The 23,669-nt window shown below is 40.3% G+C and overlaps 1 protein-coding gene and 1 long non-coding RNA gene across 4 annotated transcripts in view; both read left to right on the top strand.

Moving 5' to 3' along the window:
• The window catches only part of LOC131105876 (uncharacterized), a 265,039-nt gene that overhangs the window by 146,421 nt on the left and 94,949 nt on the right, over positions 1-23,669 (top strand). The window lies entirely within an intron of this gene.
• Positions 1-23,669, top strand: part of foxp4 (forkhead box P4) — a 114,376-nt gene that overhangs the window by 73,429 nt on the left and 17,278 nt on the right. The window contains exons 4-10 of one of the 3 annotated variants that reach the window (XM_078798742.1): positions 925-1,047; positions 4,874-5,002; positions 10,826-10,964; positions 14,486-14,687; positions 15,968-16,066; positions 16,916-17,014; positions 19,995-20,082. In XM_078798742.1, coding sequence (XP_078654868.1) covers positions 925-1,047; positions 4,874-5,002; positions 10,826-10,964; positions 14,486-14,687; positions 15,968-16,066; positions 16,916-17,014; positions 19,995-20,082 — 879 coding nt within the window. The remainder of the gene's footprint in view (positions 1-924; positions 1,048-4,873; positions 5,003-10,825; positions 10,965-14,485; positions 14,688-15,967; positions 16,067-16,915; positions 17,015-19,994; positions 20,083-23,669) is intronic. The other 2 variants (XM_078798743.1, XM_078798744.1) reach the window with 2 other exon arrangements.

A 23,669-nucleotide genomic window follows, 5' to 3' on the forward strand; every position in this document is an offset into this window, starting at 1 on the left:
TCTTCCCGGCCTCTCACGCATTCCGCCTAGCAACACGCGTCCACTATAGGACATGACCATCTTTTTCCACTGAGGGATACATATTAAAAAATCTAAGAATACACAAACCATTTTGGAAACTTTGTTAAGTATATTAGGAAAAATATTATTAGTATCACAATTTCAGCGTTTACTTGTTACATTATGTGTTTTTTTGTTCTTTTTTTCTACTTTTGCTATTTTTTTTACTTTGTTTTGAATGACCCCAATCAGCGCTGCTCTACTCGATAGTCCAAGTGTTATTTCCGTTGTAAACTTTTGTGGTTTTCTGTCTTATTTATTTGAAACACTATTGAGAAACTGATCAAATCTATTTATTTATCAGAGTTTGACAAATTCAGACATGTTGGTCTGCACTAATATTGAAAGTCTTCCCGGCCTCTCACGCATTCCGCCTAGCAACACGCGTCCACTATAGGACATGACCATCTTTTTCCACTGAGGGATACATATTAAAAAATCTAAGAATACACAAACCATTTTGGAAACTTTGTTAAGCATATTAGGAAAAATATTATTAGTATCACTATTTCAGCATTTACTTGTAATATTGTGCCTTTTTTTGTTCTTTTTTTCTACTTTTGCTATTTTTTTTTATTTTGTTTTGAATGACCCCAATCAGCACATGTAAACTTTCATGGTTTTCTGTCTTATTTATGAAAATGCTGCTGGTATAAATCATATTGGTAGGACACTCAGTTTAGTCAAGTTGTATTTTTATTTTTATTTTTATTTTTATTTTTATTTTTATTTTTATTTTTATTTTTATTTTTATTTTTATTTTTATTTTTATTTTTATTTTTATTTTTATTTTTATTTTTATTTTTATTTTTATTCATTTATTTTTCATTTTTTTTCAATCAAATGTATCTGTGTTGTATCCAGGTCCCTGTATCCATGGCTATGATGAGCCCACAGATGATCACTCCACAGCAGATGCAACAAATCCTGTCGCCCCCTCAGCTCCAGGCTCTGCTGCAGCAACAGCAGGCTCTCATGCTATCGCAGGTGAAACACGCAAGCCTACCACATACATGAACATACTCACTGGGGGGGGGGGTGGATTCTGGTTGAACTCACTCCCTGGGCAACAAGTTTAGATATGTCTGGGTGTGCCTGTATCTCATTCATTCAGTACTTTCAAACACTGTGAATCACACACATGTGAATGGAATAGTTGCAGAGGAACTGTACTGTGCATCGGCCCACCTGTAGGCACGCACATGCGCCAATCACTCACGTGCACACACGTACACTTTTACGTTTTTAACCCAAGCCAGCGAATGTGAGCGTTTCAGGTGATTAGAGCGTTGCCATGTCGACAGCCAGCAAGCAAATAAACCCTATTCATGTCCAAAAGATCCGTCACATATTCCGTCACAACTCCATGTGACCTCGTGTCAACACGTGGATGTTGACACGTTAACCGTAGATGAAGGCAGAACGTAAAGTCGGCATCATGTTTCATCGTGACTCACTTAGCTGTTCTGATCATTTATTTGGTTCTTGGTACTTCGGTATGAGGTACATTATTTAAAAAAAAACAAAAAACAAAACCTTAAGCTGTATTATGGAAAGCAGGAAGTGAACAAATGTACTGATTGTAAAAGTACCAGATGGAGGGGTAGGATTTAATAAGCTTTGCTTCTTCCTACTCCTTTTGGACATGTGGAACTGGGAACTGATTATGTGATGCATTCAATTGTAATCTGATGCATGTTCAAATGAAATTAAACCGTTACCATTTTCTATCCCAGCTGTCTTCGGGCGAGAGGCGGGGTACACCCCGGACTGGTGGCCAGCCAATCACAGGGCACATATAGACAAACAACCATTCACACTCACATTCATACCTATGGACAATTTGGAGTCGCCAAATAACCGGAAAACTGAAGAAAACCCACAACATGCAAACTGGCCGAGAATGGAATTGAGCTCGGGTCATCTAGCTGTGAGGCCTGTGCGATAGCCACTCATCCACCATGCAGCCGTTCATTTTCCAGTTTATCATATATATATATATATTTGGCTGAGATAAGATACAGTTATGCTGAAATGACCCTTTTTATCTTTTATGAACATAAAAACATTCCCACCTTTTCGGAATCTGTATTAAAACCAATCAGTTTAATACGGCTCTCCCAGTTAATTAACCACAGTATGGACTGCCGCTCGTCCGGATCTGCAAGCCAGGCACTTTTCAAACACACACGCGCTCACAGAAAGACACAATCAGCCAACATATCACTCATCGGAGCATTAAATTTCATACCCCCGTGGCAATACGCTATTGTAGAGAGTGAAAGGAAGCTTTACGGCCCACTGCCACACGCTTTTGTGTGTGCATGCGTGTGTGTTAACCTTTAAGTTTCCGCTAACCTTTCCTTACGCCGCAACCGCTCCCGCCTTTCTTTCCTGGTTTGTTCCGAAGCCCAAGGTCATGGTAATAGGCTGAAGAGGTGAGTGCCTCACTTCTATACACTTAATGCACGGAGCCACTGAATCAAATCGTTAAAAGACCTTAATTATCACTTAATTATTCCCCCAACTCGCCACTCTCCAGCCGAGTGTGTGCGCACGTGTGTGCTTGCATATGTATTTGACGAGGAGGGGGATCGGGACTAGTGAGGCAGAAAAGAGATATTAACCCCGCCTAAGGAACAATAAAAAAGAGGAAAGGCAGATGGGAAAAGAGAAGGAGAAAACCAAGTGCGTCTTCCATTAAAACAAATTCAAGATAAGAAGCTACATCATTGTTGAAATGCAAAGTAAATTATGCAAAAGAAAAGCTACGGCCGGGATAAGATTGAAAGTAAAAATGTAAAATAGCATATTGCACAAAGGCAGAAAAAGCATTACACCGCTCGGTCGGGATGTTCGCCGGGGTCTCATCTCGACTCGCTCTCGGGTCAGACGGATGAGAGACTGCAGCAACTGCTGCTCTGTGAAGTCATTCTCTTCCGAGAAGCCTCTTTGAACATTTGATGCAGCATGAAACAAAGACAAACTGCAGAGGCGCACACACACATATATATATATATATAGGAGCCGTTCTCAAGAGGATAACCTCCACACACACACACACACACACACTCTGTGGTCAGAGTTCCCCTGCCTGCCTTTGCTCTCTTCTGGTGCTAGATTGTTATCTTAATGGGGCGTCCTGCCTAAATGAATGATTGCTAAGTCAAACACAGCAGAGACATGTTGTATGTTTTTTTTTTTAATTGGTGAACGTTCATGAACTGAAGGATATCACTTATGGCGATGATAACCATAGAACCGGAAATGTGTAAGAAAGTAATACACCAATAAAGTTGTATTCTGGCTACTCACTTTTGGGTGAAATTAAGTTATTTAAGTTAAAACAAATGTATTATTTTTATACTTTACTAAAAGCGCTCAAAAGTGAAATAACCTTCCACGCCGTAGTCCTCTGTCTCCACTTACCAAAAAAAAAAATCAGTGTATTTTGCTTTTTCTTTAGTTTTTTTGTGACGCTACTACAGAAGGATATCAGTTATGGCGACGATAACCATAGAACCGGAAATTGAACGAATGTGTAAGAAAGTAATACACCAATAAAGTTGTATTCTGGCTACTCACTTTTGGGTGAAATTAAGTTATTTAAGTTAAAACAAATGTATTATTTTTATACTTTACTAATACCACAAATTAACTTAATTTTACACTAAAAGCGCTCAAAAGTGAAATAACCTTCCACGCCGTAGTCCTCTGTCTCCACTTACCAAAAAAAAAAGACACACTCCATCAGTGTATTTTGCTTTTTCTTTAGTTTTTATGTGACGCTACTACAGAAGGATATCAATTATGGCGACGATAACCATAGAACCGGAAATTGAACTAATGTGTAAGAAAGTAATACACCAATAAAGTTGTATTCTGGCTACTCACTTTTGGGTGAAATTAAGTTATTTAAGTTAAAACAAAAGTATTATTTTTACACTGCAAATTCCACACAGAGATGGCCGAGGGTAGAATTGAACTCGGGTCTCCTAGCTGTGGGCCCTGTGTGCTAACCACTAGACCACCGTGCTGCCGCTTAAACAGTAAATACAAATAAATATTTACAACTGTCGGATTGGTGAACGTTTCCTATAGATGCAATGTAATTTTTCAATGCATCTTAGCAGCAGATAAAGAGTGTGTGGGCAGCGTGGTGGTGAAGTGGTTACAGCTGTTGGTAGGCCCGGGGTTAATTGGCAACACAAAATGACTAGTGGGTGTGACTATTAATTGCCTCAATGTGTGTCAGTCTTGTAATTGACTGCCATTGTTTTTAAGGGGGTTGGCACGGCGGTCGAGTGGTTAGCGCGCAGACCTCACAGCTAGGAGACCCGAGTTCAATTCCACCCTCGGCCATCTCTGTGTGGAGTTTTCATGTTCTCCCTTTGCATGAGTGGGTTTTCTGCGGGTACTCCGGTTTCCTCCCACATTCCAAAAAAAACATGCTAGGTTAATTAGCGACTCCAAATTGTCCATAGGTATGAATGTGAGTGTGAATAAGTGCTGTGGATAATAACTATCTGTGTGAGAGTAATTCCCCTCAGAGGGATGTGGTCTTGCACAGTCGCATAGACTCTCGAGATGCATGTAAAAAATGAAATCCTGCACCCCCGAATGCATCTTTTCCAATGCATTTATGCTAATTGGTTCCATACTTAATTACTCAGCAACATAAGTCAGCTTCAGTAGTCTTAGTATTGTTGCTGCGGTTTGTCAATAAGCACACATACCGCCACAACAATAAAGTTTAGCCTTCGCATGCTAATAAATGTTTGATTCCCTTCTGTCTGTCCTTTACCCCCCGCAGCTCCAGGAGTACTACAAGAAGCAGCAGGAGCAGTTACATCTGCAGCTTCTGACTCAGCAGCAGCAGCAGCAGCAGCAGCAGCAGCAGCAGCAGCAGCAGCAGCAGGCTGGAAAGCAAGCAGCAAAAGAGGTGAACTTAAAGTGCACACTCACTCTCTTTTGAGTGCACTTTGAAATATACGAGTGCTCTTAAATGTTGAAAACGTGGTTTGACATACGAGTCTGGAGATCAAAATTGGTCGAATGTATGGAATGAACCATGTCTTCATCTTGTGTGCTTCGCTGTTGGCTCATCCGAAGACAAACACTAATGATTGCACAACGCTGCCATGGCGTAGCAGTGCCAAGTCCTTGGCTGCTTTGCCAAAGTACTCATTCATATGCCTTCAAATGGGAGGTGAAATCTCGTTGTCGGAAGGGTCCGCCTCTCTTTTAATTGTCAATTAACCTCACCCGAAGCTGCCAGCATCCCCTCCTGCCCTCCCTTTTTCTCTCTGTCGCTCTCGTGCATAAGTAAATATACAGTAAAAGTACTGGTGTAACCTCAGCTATGGGATGCTGTATATATAAGTATAACAGACCCGACATTGAGGATAAGTCTCTCCATAGGACAAGCTTGTCCTAACCTGTGTATGGAATAATAATATAATAATAATAATTATGATTATGTGCAGTTTTCCAAACAGTGGAATCTCTAAGCTAAAGTGGTCATCCATGACGTCAGCTTGTTAGACTAGAATCTAAAAAACACACTCCATCAGTGTATTTTGCTTTTTCTTTAGCTTTTTTGTAACGCTACTACAGAAGGATATCAGTTATTGCGACGATAACCATAGAACCGGAAATGGAAGCGATCGTGTAGGAAAGTAATACATCAATTAAGCTGTGTTCTGGCTACTAAGTACATTACAAATCTATTGGTGGAGTGGTTAGCGTGCAGACCTCACAGCTAGGAGACCAGGGTTTAATTCCATCCTCGGCAATCTCTGTGTGGAGTTTGCATGTTCTTCCCATGTGTGGGTTTTCTCCGGGTACTCCGGTTTTCTCCCACATTCCAAAAACATGCTAGGTTAATTAGCGACTCCAAATTGTGATTTTGAATTATGAATGTGAGTGTGAATGGTTGTTTGTCTATATGTGCACTGTGATTCGCTGGCCACTAGTCCGGAGTGTACCTTGCCTCTCGCCCGAAGACAGCTGGGATAGGCTCCAGCACCCCCTCGTGAGGAAGAACGGTAGAAAATGAATGAATGAAAATGTTTTTACACTTTACTATCAACACAAATTCACTTCATTTTACACTTGTAACGCGGCTAAAAGCGCTTAAAAGTGAAATAACCTTCCACGCCGTAGTCCTCTCTCTCCACTTACCCAATCCCGTTTTTGTCAAAGTTAAGGTCGAGAACCAGGTATCTTCTTTTGACACTTGTATGGCAAATCACAGTGCACATATAGACAAACAACCATTCACACTCACATTCATACCTATGGACAATTTGCAGTCGCTAATTAACCTAGCATGTTTTTGGAATGGGGGAGGAAACCGGAGTACCCGGAGAAAACCCATGAGAGCATGCCAACTCCACATAAAAATGTCAGAGAGTGGAATCAAACTCGGGTCTCCAAGCTGTGGGACCTGCGTGCTAACCACTCGCCCACCGTGCAGCCGCTTAAACAGTAAATATAGAGTAATTACATATAAATATTTACAACTGCTAAAGGTTGTCCAGATTGTGTTCAACTCCAGAGCATGAGAATGAACAAATCAAGCTGACAGAATCACACATCCAACATTCCGACTCTTCTCCCAGAGAGCCCGCAGCAGCACACCTCACCTTCCCGACAAACCCCCCGACCACGTCGAGCGTGACCAAAGCAAAACAGTTGCGGTCGCCCCCCTCATGTTGAGAGAGGTCTGAATTGCTCCTCCCCCCCCCCCCCCCGCCTTCCCTTGCCACTGTCCCAGTTTTCAGGTTTGTTGTCCTGTAACAACTAGACAAGTGCAATCGCCGGTCACACGAGTACACATCCACGCGGGAGAGGGAGGGGCTTGATGTGTGGTGGGTCACTGCACAAACACATCCACTCAGGGAATATGGCTCCCTGCTGAGCTGTACATATCTTATCATGTTGGATGTTGCACACACCAACAAGGACCCGGGACCGATCATGTTTGAGGTTTTTTTGCGTGCTGATGCAAATATCTTCAGGGCTCTACATTAAAAACAAAAATGACTTGCTCATTTGGGAATCCTTAAGGTGAGAACGACTTGCCCGAACTTGCCCCATGTAAAATGAAAAGACTTGCCATAATGATATCATCTCATTTTTATGGCATCAAATGAGAATCATGAAATGATGATTATTTCTTGTGGTTGTTTTCCTACATAGATCATGACGTTGCATGGAAATCTGGATTGGCAAGAGACTTCTAGGCACTTTGCCTTTTAGAAGTTGTGCACCACAATGAAACATTATTGAATAAGACACATTTGTGTACTAGTAAAGTGTTTTTAATCCAGAAAAAAAATGCTCAATGGTAAAAAAAACAATCATTTGTGAAGCAAAGGTGATAAAAAATACACAGAGAAATGGAAGCGCTAGATTTTGTAGCTTGATACTTGGTATTGGATCTAATCGCTGGTGTTTCATTGTGACCACTCGCTAATAAAATACTTGTTTTATTATTATTAGGGACGCCATGATAGATGTTTTCGTACTCAAACCATCGCTGATTGGTTGATCGCGAACAAGAACGGGTGTGGGTAAAACGCGGACTGCGGTCCGCGGTCTAAATAAACCATTCTGATTGGTCCGTTTCAAGATTTGCAAGGATTGGTTTGGAAATTACCACCGGAATTACGCAGTCCGTGTTTTACCAACACCCAACAAGAACCGCTTTAAAAAAAAAACTTTTCGCGGTACTGCAATGCCAAAGTGTACTTGCCCGACGGGAATATCACTGATTGGATTTACTTGCCCGAATTTTGTTTTAAGTTGTCCCGGGCCATCGTTACATCGTTATTGTCGAGCCCTGATCTTACATAATAGCGCTGATTTTGACAATGCTAGTATTGCTAATGCTAGTGGGAGACGCTAAGAGGGAGGCCGGAGGAGGCGTGGATGCCAACAGAGGGAGGATAAAACCTTTAATCTCTGCAGAGAGTTTTGTGCTGGAGACTTCTTGACCTTTCCCCTATTTTCTGCCATTCCTCTTTGCTATGTTGCACAATGCAAGACTATGGAAGTGTTTGTGTGTGTGTGTGTGTGTGTGTGTGTGTGTGTGTGTGTGTGTGTGTGCATTTGGGACTGGTCAGGAGTCAGCTTAATGAAGTGACTCTGAGCATCGCAAGAGATTTGTGCGAGTGTGTGACTGTCCATCTCGTGTGTGTGTGTGTGTGTGTGTGTGCATCTGTGTGACTGGCAGGCTCAGACAGTGTGTGATGTGCTCATAAATCACATTGACAGCCTGTTACAGCGCTAGCTTTGGCCACTCAGCCACAGCTAATGTAAACAGAACACAGACACACACACACACACACACACGCAATGTGCGCTTTAAAGAAGGACATATCTCAGGAGAGAATGAGAGACAGAGGGGGGGCCACAGGAGCAAATGCAATGGACAGACATGTAAAAAAAAAAAAAAAAAAAAATGGCGGCAGTGGGGGCCGGACAAAAAAAGTGAGGAAGAAGTTTTTCTTAGGATGAAATGAAAAAAATAAATATAAGCATCAGTCAAATGTAACTGTTGAAATATAGGACAATATAAAGGGTTGTTGTTAGCGCGCAGGCCTCACAGCTAGGATACCCTGGTTCAATTCCACCCTCGGAGTTTGCATGTTTTACTCCCACATTCCAAAAACATGCTAGGTTAATTAGCCACTCCAAATTGTCCATAGGTATGAATGTGAGTGTGAATGGTTGTTTGTCTATATGTGCCCTGTGATTGGCTGGCCACCAGTCCAGGGTGTACCTCGCCTCTTGCCTGAAGACAGCTGGGGTAGGCTCTAGCACCTCCGCGACCCTGAATGAATGAATGAATGAATAATAATAGGTTTCATTTAAAAACTGCATTTTTAAAAACGGTTGGTGTGCAGGCCACACAACTCGGAAACCCAAGTTCGATTCCACATCTTTGTGTGGAGTTTGCATGTTCTCCCCGTGCATGCGTGGGTTTTTTTCCAGGTACTCCGGTTTCCTCCCACATTCCAAAAACATGCTAGGTTAATTAGCCACTCCAAATTATCCATAGGTATGAATGTGAGTGTGAATGGTTGTTTGTCTATATGTGCCCTGTGATTGGCTGGCCACCAGTCCAGGGTGTAGAAGACAGCTGGGATAGGCTCCAGCACCCTCGCAACCCTGAATAAATGAATGAATGAATAATAATAGGTTTCATTTAAAAACTGCATCTTTATTCAACTGCACGGTGGAAAAAAGGTTGGTGTGCAGGCCACACAACTCGGAAACCCAAGTTCGATTCCACATCTTTGTGTGGAGTTTGCATGTTCTCCCCGTGCATGCGTGGGTTTTCTCCGGGTACTCCGGTTTCCTCCCACATTCCAAAAACATGCTAGGTTAATTAGCCACTCCAAATTGTCCATAGGTATGAATGTGAGTGTGAATGGTTGTTTGTCTATATGTGCCCTGTGATTGGCTGGCCACCAGTCCAGGGTGTAGAAGACAGCTGGGATAGGCTCCAGCACCAGAATGAATAAACTGTTGTTGTTCTTTTAGTTGTTATTTTATAAATAGGAATCGGGTGGAAAATGTACAATGAATTTTTGGAAACTTTCCAGAAACTTTCAAATGGGAGTTTAATAATTTTGGAATTATTCCAAGATGGAGTCAGTCCATGTGATGCTGCCTAACCAAACAGTATGTTTTCTCCAAAGGACTAAATGATGCACAGTGTTAAAAACTGCAGTTCAACAAATGTACAAAATGTCCCTGAGGTCCATTGTCATTAAACATATATTCATATAGCATATATGGGAGTAATCAGCCTGTAGTTGATCAGGTCGTGAATTCTTTACAGCGTACAGCATTGTAGGGTTAACTTTCTCCAGTGCAGCATTGCACATAAGCCTTTTCTTTTGTGCAGCGTTTGCACTGCCAGCACACATTCCCTCCCCGAGTTCCAGTTTGATAGGAAGTGACCTAGCTGCCCTTCCTGTGAGTTCTTCACTGTTCAAAGGGTTCCATGCTGCCAACTCCGTCACACACACACACACACACGGACGCACAATAAGCAGGTGCTCGGCTCCTATTTTTTTTTTCCTCCCACCAAGTTATCAGTAGGAGATAAAGCTCATCTCTCTCAGGGGTTAGCTGCAGGGACTTCAAACGCAGTTCTAGTTTGGTCTGGGCGGGCATGAAAAGGGACGTTTATCACTGTAACACACACAGGATATGCCTCTCATTTCTTTTCTGTGACTTTAGACTTGAATTTGTTATTTGTGATTAAAGTAATAGGAGGCAGGAACGATGTGGGAGCAGACTAAAATGTACAAAAAGAGCTTTTTTCATCAGTCAAAATTTATCAAGACACTATACAGTCAATTCTTAAATAATAATAATGCAAATGAAGGTCTTCTTATCAGCATTAAATCATCCTATAACCATTATTAACTGACACACAAAATTAATACACCCATAACTGTCATACAAGTGTAAATATAAGATAAGAACCGTTCATACTCACAATAGCTGAAGTGAGCTGTCATTAATACACTGAAATCAAGCATGATGTCTTGCGGTTTTAGTAGGTTTCCAAATAATTTTGGGTTCAATTACAAATTATACCGCTCCTCGTACATTAGAGGATCCATTTCACATCCCAAAACAGTCATCTTTAATATTGCGTCCACATGAAGTTAGCAGTATTCAGTAATGTACAATGGCCGACTCACAAACAATCCCTCTTTTGCTTTTTCTCCTCCTTCCCCAGCAGCTCGGCAGTAAGCAGCTGGCCTTCCAGCAGCAGCTGATCCAGATGCAGCAGCTTCAGCAGCAGCACATCCTCAACCTGCAGAGACAAGGCCTGGTGCCCCTGCAGCCCACCGCCGCCATGCAGTCCCTGCAGCAAGGTCAGCGCACACACATAATAATAATAATAATAATAATAATAATAATAATAATAATAATAATAATAATAATAATAATAATAAATGTACAACTGTCAGCCATCACAATAGTAATGGTAATGGTTTTATTTCATTTGAACATGCATCAGATTCCAATTGAATGCATCCCATAATCAGTTCCCAGTTCCACATGTCCAAAAGGAGTAGGAAGAAGCAAAGCTTATTAAATCCTACCCCTCCATCTGGTACTTTTACAATCAGTAACTGTTACATTTGTTCACTTCCTGCTTTCCTAATGTAGTTTAATTTTTTTTTTATTATTTTATTTTATTTTATTTTTTATTATTTCTTATTATTTCTTTTTTTTTATTTTATTTTATGATATGACCATCCAATGACATAATGTGTACCATTGTAACCCTCAATATAGTGATATATATAGCACATCATGTCTGGTTCAAGATCTTGTACTTTTACAACCAGTAACTGTTACATTCGTTCACTTCCTGCTTTCCTAATATAGTTTAAGTTGTTTTAATTCATTTAAATAATTATTTGATTTGATTTGATTTTATTTGTATTATTATTATTTATTTATTCATTTATTTTTTACATACAATGCCATAATGGGTACCATAGTAACCCTCTATATTTTAATTAATTTAAATAATTATTTTATTTCATTTTATTTTTATTTTTTATATATATATATATTTTATTTTATGATATGACCATACAATGACTTAATGGGTACCACAGTAACCGTCAATATAGTGATATATATATACATATATATATAGCACATCATGGCTGGTTCAAGATCTGGTACTTTTACAATCAGTAACTGTTACATTTGTTCACTTCCTGCTTTCCTAATATAATTTTTTTTTAATTAATTTAATTTATTTATTTATTTATTATTTTATTTTATTTTTACTATTATTTTTATTTTATTTTTTTAATTTTATGATATGACCATCCAATGACATAATGGGTACCATAGTACATAGTATATAGTGATATATATAGCACATCATGACGGGTTCAAGACTGCACACAACAAGTTCATGACTGCAGGCAGGCCTCCTGCACCCTTCCCCACATGTGAAGTCTGTTAAGTTAATCAGGCTATAAAAGATAAAAGCAATCCTTATTGGGGGTGTGGGGGGGTGTAAGGGGTTGTGGAAGGCTGTCATTGGGGATAATAGGTAAAATATGCCACTCATTGCCCCGCATGTACATAAAATTACTCAAGAACATCATCATTTTCCTACTTATTACCGCAAGCCCTTCAATTTGTCTGCAGGGTTTCCGTTTTGATAAAAGTCGTCTGCGCTGCCCACATTAAACAGAAAAGAGACACCACAACTGTTTTAGGAGTAAGGGTACTTTTTCAGACAGTGGGCTTCCGTATCTCCCTCTCTTACCCACTCCCTCTTGTATCCGAGTGGAATTTCCCTGCAGTGTGAAAGAGCCGGCCCATTGTGACGGCTCAGCCAGGCGTGAACCATAGCATTCCTCTGACCAGCCATGCCACACGAACAAACACACACATACACACACATACACACAAACACTTGTGCACAAATGTGTGTAATTAAACACTCACACAACAACACACAAATGAGCACACTAGTGGCGCGCCTCAAAAGCCTGTTGTGTCCGGCTGGTAGGTGGTGGAGGGCAGACATGAGGGCGCCTCCTAGGGTTGCACTAAGATGTCTCATCAGGGTAAACCTTGGACAGATTCACTTTCGCTGAGGACAGCTGATCTGCCGTATACTGTAGATACCGCCATCACGTGCACTGATAATTAAAAGTGCACACAGAAGTACTACTGAGGCTACACTAATGTATTTGAACTCAGAGTACATCCAGTCATATACAGCACATGGCAAGTACAGGGTCAGGCAAAATCATCTGACATTTGTAGGTTAAATAAAAGGCAAATAAAGTAAAACAAAATCATCCAATTCATGGCAGCGACTGAAAAAGAAACGAAAAACATGGCATTATAAAGAAACTTTTCGAAAATAAATGTTGTTTTACTTTATTTTCCTTTTATTTAACCTACAAATGTGTCAAATCATTTTGTATGACCCTGTATGTTCATGGGGTTGAAAAAAGGAATCAGACACTAAATCCACAGTAACACATAATACATCATAAGGAATATGTTTTCTCTTGTTCAATTAAAATAAATAAATACAATAAATAAAGGAAAGTGTAGTCCAAGGAAATGACTGGGAAAAGTATGCTGTATTTTTGGAGGGGTTTTTTTTTTGGCTCAAAAATGTTATTTTTCATATTGAAAAATAAAATAAAAATGTTAAATTAAATTAAATTAAATTAAATTAAATTAAATTAAATTAAATTAAATTAAATTAAATTAAATTAAAACATAACATAACATAACATAACATATATGGTATTAACATAACATGACAATGTTATGATATGTTATGATAATTTTATGTTATGTATGTTATGTTATGTTTTGTTTGTTTTTTGGCTCAAAAATGTTATTTTTTATATTGAAGGAATATGATAAAATAAAACATAACATAACACAACATGATTATGTTATGTTATGTATATGTTATTAACATAACATGATAATGTTATGTTATGTTATGTATATGTTATTAACCTAACATGATAATTTTATGTTATGTATGTTATGTTATGTTTTGTTTGTTTTTTTGGCTCAAAAATGTTATTTTTCATATTGAAGGAATATGATAATATAATATAACATAACATAACAACATAATATATGCATGCTTTCCATGAGATAGCACCATACTGTGTCAGCCGTCACTGGTTGCCAGATAGTATGTGTAGATTATTTGTATTTATTATCCTCCTTTATTCCCGCTAATGTGTCTAATGTGGCCTAACTTGCTTTTCACTCATCAGTTGCTGACAGGGTTGCTTTTTATTTTTATAAAGTGGATGTTTAAAGTCGGAGCCAGTCTGATAAGTTAAAGGGAGGAAACGCTCCGCACTTTTAGTCTCAGGGTGTATCCACACATTGATCAGGTTTCTTGGCTACTAATAAACACACACACACACACACATGGAACGCTATACCAACACGCCACTTCATTCCTCCACAGTGAGAAGTTTTGTTTTGGCGGGACCGACTGGAGAATGCAGACAAAGCAGACATAATATTTGGATTGCTGCAAGGTCGATGGATTTGTGCGTGGATGTGTATGTGCAGACACGTGCAGCTGCGTGTGTGTGTGTGTGTGTGCGTGTGTGTGCTCTGAGATACATTGGAGTGGACTGTGGCATTTTAGGCATCTCTCTGGCTGTTTGAAATCGGAGCAGAAATAACAAAGCTGTGTGCCACAGCCCGGTTCAGACAAATAGTGCTGGTGACAGCCGTGATGGTGCTGCTGGGAATAGCTGAGAGGTTTAAATACCTTTACGTTACCTTCAGGAGTAAACCCCCAAACTTGCATTGTGCTTTTAATGAGTACAAATTAAAAGTGTCTTTTTGACTTTCTGTTCCGCAGCGATGTGTCCGTCAGACCTCCAGCAGCTTTGGAAGGAGGTGTCGGGGGTGCCGAGCAGCGAGGAGGCCTTGAAACAAGCCGAAGGGCTTGACTTGAGTACCAACAGCTCTAATTCTACCTCAGCCTTCCCCAAAGCGGCCGGCGCACACATTCCGCTGCATAGCCTGCCCAATGGACAGAGCCACACCCCAAAGAGAGACAGGTAGAGTGGCAGGGGGGGGGGCAAATTTTACTCACCGGTCACAACTTTATTTATTTATGTACACTGCTAATACTTTTTTTTTTTGGTCCAAACAAAAAATCCCTATCCTCCTGGGTGGCGCTTTACAGATTCATTGAGTTATGATTATAATAATAATAATAATAATAATAATAATAATAATAATAATAATAATAATAATAATAATAATAATAATAATAATAATAATAATAATAATAATAATAATAATAATAATAATAATAATAATAATACATTTTATTTGTATAGCGCTTTTAAAAATACTCAAAGACACTTTACAGAAAAATTGAGTTGAATAAAAACAATTAAACCGGCGGCACGGCGGTCTAGTGGTTAGCGCGCAGACCTCACAGCTAGGAGACCAGGGTTCAATTCCACCCTCGGCTGTCTCTGTGTGGAGTTTGCATGTTCTCCCCATGCTTGTGTGGGTTTTCTCCGGTTTCCTCCCACATTCCAAAAAAAAACATGCTAGGTTAATTAGCGACTCCAAAATGAATGTGAGTGTGAATGGTTGTTTGTCTATATGTGCCCTGTGATTGGCCGGCGACCAGTCCAGGGTGTACCCCGCCTCTCGTCCGAAGAGACAGCTGGGATAGGCTCCAGCATCCCCCCGCGACCCTTGTGAGGAAAAGCGGTAGAAAATGAATGAATGAATGAAAAACAAGGAAACCTTAATTCGTTTATACTACACAGTTAAAACATGAGTAAAAGCAGGGCGGGGCACAGCAGTTAGGTAAAAAAAGCTAAAAAAAAAAAAAAGTTAGACATTAAAAACACATTTAAAGAGGTGTTTTTTTTAAACTGGGGAGGTCAGGGTACATTATTATGGTTGTAGCTAAGCTAACATTACTCATGTGTCCATACTGTTGTGGCTGGTGAGTTTCTATTAAAGTGTCGTCATCTTCCTATTATACGCATTCTCTTTACACTTTCAATTCCCTGCCTTCTGTTTTTTTTTTTTTTTTACTTCCTTGCTTCTCTTCCTTTCCTATGCAACACGGCACACAGCACCGACATGTTAAAGTCCCCAAACTCATTTGATAGAAAGTGTGGGTAGGGTTCTATATGCAGTGCCACTATACTGTCAACCACATGTTAATATGATATAGAGAAGATGAATGGATAGAAGTTAGGAGGTAATTCCACAACCGATGTGTTGAATGTAGTAGTATTAGTACTACAATCGGGATGATGCTGTCCCATGGCTGTACCGGCTGATCATGGGCTTGTCTCCATTTTTTAAGAGCCAGACTGTTTGAGTGGATATCCTCCTTCACCAAGGCAGACAGCGGAGACGACCATGCCCCCCTTTACTCCAAAGGCAGCCAACCCCCTACCAGCCAGTGAGTACACGCACCCGTTCACACACATGGCGTGCTCGTGGAATAACGCCAGCGTGTTAGCCCGCTAAGCTAATGCAGGGCTGATGTGGAGGAAAATGTGGTTGCCAGCAGTTTGTCACGGTTGCTGTCTGAGCTGCTTCTGAGTTGATTCAACCACAGCCAACACACACATACACGCAATGCATACACACAATGCCACAACCTCGGCGTGCACATTAGATCAGGAAGGGGTGAAAAAGCAAAAAAAAAAAAAAAAAATTGTTCGGGACTAAGACATGTTTCCATTTGCAAAACAAATGTTTTTTTCTGAGACGACCTTCTGATGTCGATTTGGTTGAATCCTCATTCCAGTCCTCAAACACACACACATGTGCAACCATGTACATATATGTGGAGATAGCGGTTTCCAGTTCCACATCTGCTACTGGACACACACACACACACACACACACACACACATATATATAGAATGTTTGTTTTGGTACAATAAGCACACATTCACCAGAATAACCACCCTATTATGACGAAACATAAGAACCGACATCTAACGTAGCGCGCACACATGCTACACATGCGCGCCAAGGACAAAAAAAGACTTGAAAATGAGCTTCTGAGGTTGCTGGAGCGATTCCCTTATTTGCCTGACTTCTGTAACTGACCCCGCTCTTCTCTCTATCATCCTTTTGGCTGCACTTGGCTCACGGAACCGCACCAGCTAACCATGCTCAGATGTGCTGTGTTGCTGCTACCGCTGCAAACGGTTATTCATGTGTGGTCGATTGACACGCTGCTCTCTATGCTCGCGTATTGCGGTGCAATTGCTTAACACTGTTTTTTTTTACCTCGCAGTCACGAGGAGCATGCGGGCTCCCATCCTCTGTACGGCCACGGAGAGTGCAAGTGGCCCGGCTGTGAAGCGCTGTGTGAGGACATGGGACAGTTTATCAAGTGAGTCGATTGTCTTTTTTTGTGTAACTTGACAGCTTTAAAAAGGCATTAATGTCTCTTTTCCAAATGCTCCGGGTTATTATTAGCCTCAAAATACGGCACTCGAACACTTTGTCCTCATTAACCACAAACTTTAAGCGCCACATCAAAACAGACTTAATTCCATCTTGAGTTGTTACACATTGCCTGTCATTGAAAAAAGGCTCAGGGACCCAATTTCATCCATGTATTAAAAGAAACATGACATCTTCTCTGATTGAGATCACTTGTAGGAGGATGAAGTAAAGCCCTAGTGTAATGTACTGTGTCAGTCACACGCACGCCACTGATGTATTTCACTTGCGCTCCATGTCATCGCTTGCTTGCCGTCGCTTGCATCACCTTAGGCTGACACACCTTTACATGGGTGGATGTTCACACTTGAATCCCTGCACTCAATAAACATGTTTTACGGACATAAAATATCTATGGATTACTAGAAATACATGGTCAAAGATGACCAAAATATCATAGTGGACAATGTTTGATGCTGTACAGTAATCCATGAACAACTCTTACCTGTCATCAATCAGCTGCAAGGCATAATGCGAGGCTATAGGTATGGGGCCAAATTTTTCCATATGAATAAAACGTGAACAGTTGTGTACAATCATGGACATGCAGTAACTCTTGTATTATCATTAACTTATCATTTATCATTAATTTTATCATTAATTAAAAAAAAAAATTTATTCATTCATTCATTCATTTTCTACCGCTTATCCTCACAAGGATTACAGGGGGTGCTGGAGCCTATCCCAGCTGTGTTCTACACCCTGGACTGGTGGCCAACCAATCACAGGGCACATATAGACAAACAACCATTCACACTCACATTCAAAGCTATGGACAATTTGGAGTCGCTAATTAACCTAGCATGTTTTTGGAATGGGGGAGGAAACCGGAATACCCGGAGAAAACCCACACATGCACGGGGAGAACATGCAAACTCCACGCCGAGGGCGGAATCAAACAACCATTCACACTCACATTCATACCTATAGACAATTTGGAGTCGCCAATTAACCGGAAAACCGGAGTACCCGGAGAAAACCCACACATGCACGGGAAGAACATGAGATGGCCGAGGGTGGGATTGAACTCGGTTCTCCTAGCTGTGAGGTCTCTGCGCTAACCACTCGACCACCGTGCAGCTAATTTTTTTTTTTATTGTTTTACATATTTTCATGCCATGGCAGTAATTGAACACTGCAAAAAATAAGTACACCCCACCTTTAAACTTTGACCCCCCCACCCCCGGTCAAGTTTTTCATAAGCGGGTTCGGAGAATTTGCCTTACAGCCAAAGCTTCATCCATAGTTACGTTTTTATGTGCTCTTCTTCTCGATGTCTTCATTGGCTGTTCTTAGCCAGTTTGAAGTCAATTGAGGATGCAAAGTCTGGCATTTGATACGCAGCCACTTCCTCCTCTACCGCAGTCACACACAGTGGACTTCCTGTAGCACGATGGCTACTAACGACTAGCGGTTAATGAAGCCCCCAAAACAAAATCTCAATGTGATTATTTTTTCTTCTACGGACCGATTAGCTTGTTGAAAAAAGGAGGGAGGGATATTAATTAGCCAAGGTGATGAAACAGGCCGTGGCACACAGGCATTAGCATGAAAGCGTGCTTGGTGATTGTGATGGCATCGGACAGGCAGATCAAAGCTTTGCAGGCAGGCTGGGAAAGTTTGGAGAGGAAAGCTGTTGTTTGGTGTCTCATTTCACATAGCCCCCGGGGCGGATGGATGGAAAGAGAGAAAGAGATATAGAGAGAAAGTGTGCATGAGATGAGTGGAAGATGAAAAACAAAAGCGGTGACAGATAATGCCCGTAAGTCCGATGCAACCCCCCTTTTTCTTCCAGCCTGCCTTTTTGTCATCGCCCCATGAGGGAAGCAGTAAAAAGCGATTTCTGGGGTTTCTTCTCCCCCAACGACGTTCCTCTCGTTTGTCAGAGTCTTCTGGTATAACATTCAGGCTGCGGTTGCCGGGGTCGGGTATGATGTGGGTTAAAGTCTTGTCTCCCAGCACTCTGAGGAGTAAACAGAGCCTCATTGTGGGACGCATCCGAACAGAAAACCTGCTACTGTTTATGTCCCATCTGCAGACTGAGGGCTCGGAACGGGAGCGAATCATTGGCATTTTGGGAAATGTGGGAAAAGGAGAGTGGACAGAGGAGTGAAATAGAGTGAGAGAAGTGAGATCATGTATTTGTTATTATTATCGTGCACTTGTGTTGAGCCGCGGATTAGCCATGCTATGACATCATTGTTTTTGTTTCATTTCGAGCCTCACTCTGATATTGCCTAACTTTCCGATGTCTAAGTCGGACACACACACACACGCACGTTCTTGTGCAACATGCATTTGCACAAACAAAAACTGTGCTTCCTGACGATTAACAACACAAGATATCCAAAAAATGTCCATGTGGAATACTGGCACACACAAACACACCGCCGTGTTTGGGTAGCGGTAACCTGTGAATAACCTTGGCGATGACAGAAAGAAGAGAAAGGGATGGAGGAAAAGAGACAGGGAGGGGTGCAGTGGGAAAAGATCAGAAGGTCCCAGGTCCTCCCACAGTGGAGGAAACCAACAGCACCGCCATTCACACAGACACACGCATTCATATTAAATGGAGCGGAGTTTAGCAAGAAGAGCGTCTTAAGATAAGGTTTTGCGCGATAACACATGATCTCACATCCAGGTGGTTGTCTTGGAACATGGCTCACTTAGCACCAGTGAAGTATACACACACACACACACACACACAAAAACACAGCTGCTGTGTTCTTCACCAGACAAAATAAACTATGAGGACATTTCTGAGACGGTTCGTAACTCACAGCTAAAATAAAGCGAGATGGCTCAACGAGTCTCAGAACTTCTATTCCAGAAATGACTTCATGTTCCTCGTTTCTTCTCTTCTCCAGGCACTTGAACAACGAACACGCCCTAGATGACCGCAGCACCGCTCAGTGCCGAGTCCAGATGCAGGTGGTACAGCAACTGGAGATACAGGTGGGCGGCCCCCCTCACACGCTTAATTTGGCCCCTCAACTCCCCCCCCGAAACAAAGTCCCGACTCTTTTCAAGCCAGTCAATGGCGGTAACTGGTCTGTGGGCCGAGGAGCCGTGTTTATGGAGAGCAGCGGAGCTTGTAATTTAAAAGGAGCAGTCGGCAGGGAAGCTGCCATCGCCGCTCCAATTATAAAGCTGCTCTGGTCACCGGCGAGAGCGAGGCATTGAAGAGGTGGAGGGAAAAGAAGAAGGGGATGAAAAAAAAAAGAGCGAGAGACATGAGCGAGAAAACAAGAGGAGCATGCTGGATGGCATCTCTTATCCTCAAAGTGGTTCATTCACAGAAACACTCTTGAAACATTTCAATGCTTCAGTAACGCTGTAGGAAGTTCTAGTCTAGTCTAAGACAGCCCACGGTGAAACATGCTGTATTACTGCGACAATATGGACAAAAGTATTGGGACAAGTGACCTACAGGAAGTGAAAATATGTCAGCTTACACTCATCACCAAAGAATATTGGTGAGGCCAAAAATGTAAATAAACACGGTAATGGTAATGGTTTTATTTCATTTGAACATGCATCAGATTACAATTGAATGCATCCCATAATCAGTTCCAAAAGGAGTAGGAAGAAGCAAAGCTTATTAAATCCTACCCCTCCATTTGTTACTTTTACAATCAGTAACTGTTACATTTGTTCACTTCCTGCTTTCCTAATGTAGTTTAAGTTTTTTTTTTATTATTTTAAATAATTATTTAATTTTATTTTTATTTTATTTTTTATTATTTTTTAAATTTTTATTTTATGATATGACCATACAATGACATAATGGGTACCATAGTAACCCTCAATATAGTGATATATATAGCACATCATGGCTGGTTAAAGATCTGGTACTTTTACAATCAGTAACTGTTACATTTGTTCACTTCCTGCTTTCCTAATGTAGTTTAAGTTTTTTTTAATTAATTTAAATAATTATTTTATTTTTATTTTTATTTTTATTTTTATTTTTATTTTTATTTTTATTTTTATTTTTATTTTTATTTTTATTTTTATTTTATTTTTTATTTTCCTCTCTTGTAGAGAAGTATTGGATGACATTTTTAGCTAATTGGTTATTTTATTATGCATTATGCATTATTTTAGCTGTTTGAAGATGAACTATATCAGCAAGATTTGTGATTTTACAAATAAGGAGTTATTATGTTCTCTGTAGGCGGCAAGTAAATAATACATGAATAATCATTTTAAAATAACATTTTCCAGTTAAAAGTGGACCCGTCCTGAGAAAAGACGATTATCTGAGCCATAAGGTTCAAATTGTTTTGCTTTGTGTTATTGCGTTACGTTTGTACCGGCCACTAGTGATAAACATCATTTATTTATTTGCTGAGACCTCCTGCAGGGAATAGAAAGTGACAAGAGGAGCAGGCAGCGTCACATCACGTCAAGACGTCTGTCTTTATCTTACTGACATATCATCCCTCAGCAGTCACACACACACACACACACACACACACACACAACCTTAGCGGCAATATTTACATTTTTCATTTTCACACTCATCCACATGGTTGCAGTGTGGATGAGTGTGTAAATAGAGCTAACAATGTACATCAATTACACACACACACACACACACACACACAAGGATAACCACAGGCTATAACAGTACCCATTTAAATGCAGTCAACAATGTCAAAAGGGAACAAGTGTTTCTGCAGGCTAGTGTGAAAGTGTGAAAGTGCTGTGGGGGCTCTCACGTATCGCTCCGCCTGCGGTGTACTTGCACTTGCAGCAATACTGTGTCAATACAGCGTTATTGCAAGTACAGTAGGGTGCATCAAATTTGAATGGGAAATTTTAAATTCATAATATCAATTTGGCTGGCATTCCATTTTTGAACATAAAAATGTTTTTTGCAAAGTTTTGAGGAAATCCATTGAGATTTAGGGTTTGCCACCTCACACAAACTTTTGTAAAATTTCGGAAAATGTGCAATTTCTAGTCTAATTACCAAAAAGTTGACCTGGAAATGTTGAGTACAATGAACTTGTATACAGCATCATTTTCTATAGGGTTATCAAAGGGGGGCCCAGACCAAAGACCAAGCTGCGACTGCTAGTCTGAAAGGAACTAGTTGTTGAGGGCAGCATCTTAGGAGGTGGGTGGGTGCCTAAAATAAAAAAAAAGTATATATCAGATTTTGTAAGACTACAGTACCACTCTCAATAAATATGAGGCATCAGCAATACTGTCTACTCTATATTACCGTTGTTGATGTTATGCTTGCTCAGCTATTAGCTAACTGTCATAGCAAACTGTAGCTAGCTAATGTTAGCTACAGTAGAGGCAATGAGCACTAAACAGTGCCTAATATAATAAATGGACAAGTGTATATCACATTATGTAGGACTACAGTACCACTCTCAATAAATATGAGCATCAGTAATACTATCTACTCTATATTACTGTTGTTGATGTTATGCTTGCTCAGCTATTAGCTAACTGTCATTAGCAAACTGTAGCTAGCTAACGTTAGCTACAGTAGAGGCAATGAGCACTAAACAGTGCCTAATATAATAAATGGACAAGTGTATATCACATTATGTAGGACTACAGTACCACTCTCAATAAATATGAAGCATCAGTAATACTGTCTACTCTATATTACTCTTGTTGATGTTATGCTTGCTCAGCTATTAGCTAACTGTCATTAGCAAACTGTAGCTAGCTAATGTTAGCTACAGTAGAGGCAATGAACACTAAACAGTGCCTAAAATAATAAATGGACAAGTGTATATCAGATTATGTAGGACTGCAGTACTACTCTCAATAAATATGAGGCATCAGCAATACTGTCTACTCTATATTACCGTTGTTGATGTTATGCTTGCTCAGCTATTAGCTAACTGTCATTAGCAAACTGTAGCTAGCTAATGTTAGCTACAGTAGAGGCAATGAACACTAAACAGTGCCTAAAATAATAAATGGACAAGTGTATATCAGATTATGTAGGACTACAGTACCACTCTCAATAAATATGAGCATCAGTAATACTATCTACTCTATATGACTCTTGTTGATGTTAGGCTTGCTCAGCTATTAGCTAACTGTCATAGCAAACTGTAGCTAGCTAATGTTAGCTACAGTAGAGGCAATGAGCACTAAACAGTGCCTAAAATAATAAATGGACAAGTGTATATCAGATTATGTAAGACTACAGTACCACTCTCAATAAATATGAGCATCAGTAATACTATCTACTCTATATGACTGTTGTTGATGTTATGCTTGCTCAGCTATTAGCTAACTGTCATTAGCAAACTGTAGCTAGCTAATGTTAGCTACAGTAGAGTCAATGAACACTAAGTACCTATAAATATGACTACAAATCATTCAAATTACAAAGACAAAACCGCAAATTTGCTAGTAATATGTAATAGGAGTATAAATACCAACAAAAATATAAAGATTATCTCCGATCTCCATGGCGACCATTGAACTGTTCACCACTTTATTCCACATAAAAAGATGTATGGTGGCACCCCTAAATAATCATATATTGGGAAAATATTTTG

Source organism: Doryrhamphus excisus, linkage group LG18 (assembly GCF_037039965.1).
Source record: "Doryrhamphus excisus strain RoL-2023G ecotype Guam linkage group LG18, RoL_Dexc_Guam_v1.1, whole genome shotgun sequence".
Classification (NCBI taxonomy): domain Eukaryota; kingdom Metazoa; phylum Chordata; class Actinopteri; order Syngnathiformes; family Syngnathidae; genus Doryrhamphus; species Doryrhamphus excisus.